The 3,621-nt window shown below is 26.3% G+C and overlaps 1 protein-coding gene across 1 annotated transcript in view; it reads right to left on the bottom strand.

Annotated features, from left to right (window-relative positions):
* Window positions 1-3,621, bottom strand: part of LOC108747150 (histone-lysine N-methyltransferase 2C-like) — a 43,337-nt gene that overhangs the window by 24,772 nt on the left and 14,944 nt on the right. The window contains exons 18-20 of the mRNA XM_018484428.1: window positions 1,113-1,248; window positions 719-822; window positions 26-428 (exon numbers count right to left, since the gene is read on the bottom strand). Coding sequence (XP_018339930.1) covers window positions 26-428; window positions 719-822; window positions 1,113-1,248 — 643 coding nt within the window. The remainder of the gene's footprint in view (window positions 1-25; window positions 429-718; window positions 823-1,112; window positions 1,249-3,621) is intronic.

The raw sequence follows: 3,621 nt of genomic DNA, 5'->3' as shown, positions 1-3,621 counted from the left end.
GTTCGGGATGTTGCAGGGGGAGGAGGAGGAGGAGGAGGAGGAGGAGGGGGAGGAGGAGGAGCATATACGGGAGGTCGCGGAGGATTAAACACGGGAGTGCGAGGCGTACCTGGGGTCTGTGGTGACGAATAGGGGGATGCAGGAGTTGAGACATTACCTTCGAAGCGTTGGAAATGTGACTCCTGAGAAGGTTGAGAGGAGGCCGGGGATTGTGGGAAATCATGAGGTGATTGAGGCGCTTGCGGTGAGAAAGGAGACGGTGGTTGAGGAAAGCCCGGACGTATTACTCGACAAGGTGCTTGCGCAGGCAGACGTACCATAGTTTGATGATGGGGTGACTGAGGTGTGAGACTACGAGGGGCTTTGAGTGTGGGCGTAGCGAAAGTACTGCGGGAAGGAGAAGCTAAGGAGGTTAGTTGACTCGCGTCCTGTATCAAAATTTTAAAATTAATATTAATATATAGATAACTAATATGTAGATTATTTTATTTTATGTTATTTTGTATTTTTTATTTTTTAAACAATTTGTGAATATATTGTCAGTTTCATTAATTTGCATGTAACATATTAGATAAATCATATTCTAGTCTCGGTGACTTAAAATAATTTTATTAAAGTATTTTATTAAAAATATACATTAATATGGAATTAAAAATATAATTAATATAATTAATTACAATATATATAATCAAAATAGAAAAAGATTAAACAGACTTACTTGGGTTGTGGAAACTTGTAATTGTGTTGTTAATGCGGGTGCAGTATCACTACTTAGTTGAGGTGCATTTTCTTCACTGATTTGTCTATGTACTCTAGCAATTGCTTTAAACAGAAAAAAAATATTATAATTGTGATTTAAATTATATTGACATAAAATTTTTCTTTATTAATAATATATCAATTTAATTAATAAATTAAAATTTTGTGTTTTTAATAATAAATTGTAAAAATCGTTTTATTTCTTTTTATACATTTTTAATTTTCTGATACCTTTCTTCAACTTATACTAAATTTAGATTTTTCTCAAATAAAATATAAAATATAAATTATAAAAAAATGTAACAGAATAGTGCTCCAAACTATTAAGATAGAATTAAATATAGTAAATGTACCATGTACGCGTTGTTCATGGATGACTTGCTGCTGCAATTGTGCTTGTTGTTGACGTAATGCTTGTAATTGTTTCCACTGCCTTTCCTGCTCAGCTTCTCTAGTAGATCGATCTCTGTTTGATAGTCTATCTTGTTCCTGTTGAAGATCAATTATATATAATTTTCAAGCTATTTGTTAAAGAAGGTCATTACATTTAACATTATTTTTAATAAAAAATATATTGCTTTTATTAGAGCTCTATAATTAATAACTTTATCATTAAAAAACAGTAAAAAATTACAATTTAAAAAATTAGATTTAATATTAAAATTATTTTATTACATTATTTAATTTTACCGTATTGCATCTAAAATTTATAAAGATATTTTTGTAATTATACATTCATATAAATTGTTCAAGAAATCAATTTTTAAATATAATGACCTTTTCTTATAAAGCACAATTAAATATAAAGCACTAATTACAATCAGCCAATAAAAAATATTCATATACATAATATCGGCCAAAGATCTGAAAAAATATTCAAAGAGAACTAAGAAATAAATATTAACTTTCTTAATTCTACATATTTCCATTACATGAAAAATATAATTTCAAACTTTTGACCATTGCAAAAACACTTTTAAAAGTAACAACAATAATACACAATTAAATTAATAATTAGCAAAATTCTGTAAATCTCGTACATATGCAAACATATCGGAAACAAGTATAACCAGCCACCATAATTCAAAGAGATTAATTTATAATATTAGTATATTTATACACGCACGCGAGCGCATATTAATTAGTTTACTTGAAGAAAACTTTGTTCACAGTAAAAAACAAAAACTACAAACACCACAATCGCACCGAAGATTAATACGACGATTCCACATTCATGCGTATCAAAATGTTGAATAGTTCCAATAATTTTACATAACAAAATACAATCATAATAAAATGTATGTTATGTATATAGAATTATAGAGCATATCAGATATATATATGTATAATACACCATTTAATAATACTAGATTTCTAAGGTCATTTAAAGATAAAAATCTTAATCTGAAATATTAGAATTATAAATAGTTTAATAAGTTTTTATTTAACCCTTAAACGCCACACTACAAAAATACACTTGAATATGACATACCCAATCAAATTCGACTGCTTATAACTTTCATAAAAATGGACATATTGTAAACAATTTTTTTCATTTAAAAGTAGACATTAAGGAGCATAATGGTACCAAGCAAATATATGTACTTGTTAATTAATACAAAAATTACAATAGAAGAAGCATTGAAAAAGCATTAGAAAAAGAAAAGCCGGATATGCCACCGAAAAGGCGGTTAAGGATTAATATATACAATATATATAAGCATTTTTAAATAAAAATTAAATTTAAAGTTATGGCATTGTATACATACAAGTAGTCAAGATCTATCTTTAGATATAAATATAATTTATTGCGACTGATTAGAATATAAAAAAAATCATTAGCCAATGATATGCTTCAATTTTGACGCTTTTGGTGTTTCGCGTTTCTAATATCAATATTTCATAATGCTATTATTTTTGTTAATATATACAATAAATTATCTGCAGATAACATTTTTTATTAAAAAATTCTTATAATCTCGATATTTTAAAATTAAAATTTTCATCTTTAAGTAATTTTACGTATTTGCTATTAGAAAACATAGTAAATATAGGATATCTTCTCAGAATATCTATAGCATAAAAATAAACATACTAAAAATTAAAAAATACATCATCTACGATAGTTCTAAAAAACAAACGAAGTTCTAAGAAACTGTAAGTTCACAAAAGTTAAAAAAAATTTCTGTGTATTTGTTTAATAAATTGTCATATAATTCCTTTTTTTACTTCTTCGGATTATAATTTATTCGCTACATCTGTTTGTTTGCTATATCTTTCATTTTAACTTTAAAACAGATAAAAACAAAAAATTTTTAATTCTATGAATTCTTGTAATTATATTCGTGATAAGGAGGAAAAATCTGAAAGTAATAAAATTAGTACTAAGCTACTGCATAACCAGATATAGAGCAATATAGTATAGTACTAATTTATCATTCACCCACCATAATAAAAAAATCATAAGCAATATCAATGGATTTAAAGGATAAGAAATAAATAATGATTCATGAATCAGGATTGAAAGGGATACAAATAACGGGATAGATTATAAAAGATATGCTACTAATTTTAAACATGCTACTGGAATATTTTTAAATTATAAAAGAAATAAGAAGTATACACTACCAAATACTTTCTATTACAATGGTGACCTAACAGAAAAAATATATATGTATATATGTCCAGCATTCTGTATTAAAAAAAATATTTCAATTAAATAAATTATTCAAATTCAATCATATAAAATCTAAGAATATAAAAATAAATACTAATTAAAAAATTAAATGTGTGTAAATAAACTCTTTAAATTCTTTAAGACAAATGTTGACAATAACGCTAAAGAAAACTATAATGTGATTC

This window comes from Trachymyrmex septentrionalis, unplaced genomic scaffold, assembly GCF_001594115.1.
Source record: "Trachymyrmex septentrionalis isolate Tsep2-gDNA-1 unplaced genomic scaffold, Tsep1.0 scaffold196, whole genome shotgun sequence".
NCBI classification, from domain to species: Eukaryota; Metazoa; Arthropoda; class Insecta; order Hymenoptera; family Formicidae; genus Trachymyrmex; species Trachymyrmex septentrionalis.
The sequence above is the reverse complement of the archived record's forward strand: the minus strand, read 5'-3'. Positions and strand labels throughout refer to the sequence as shown.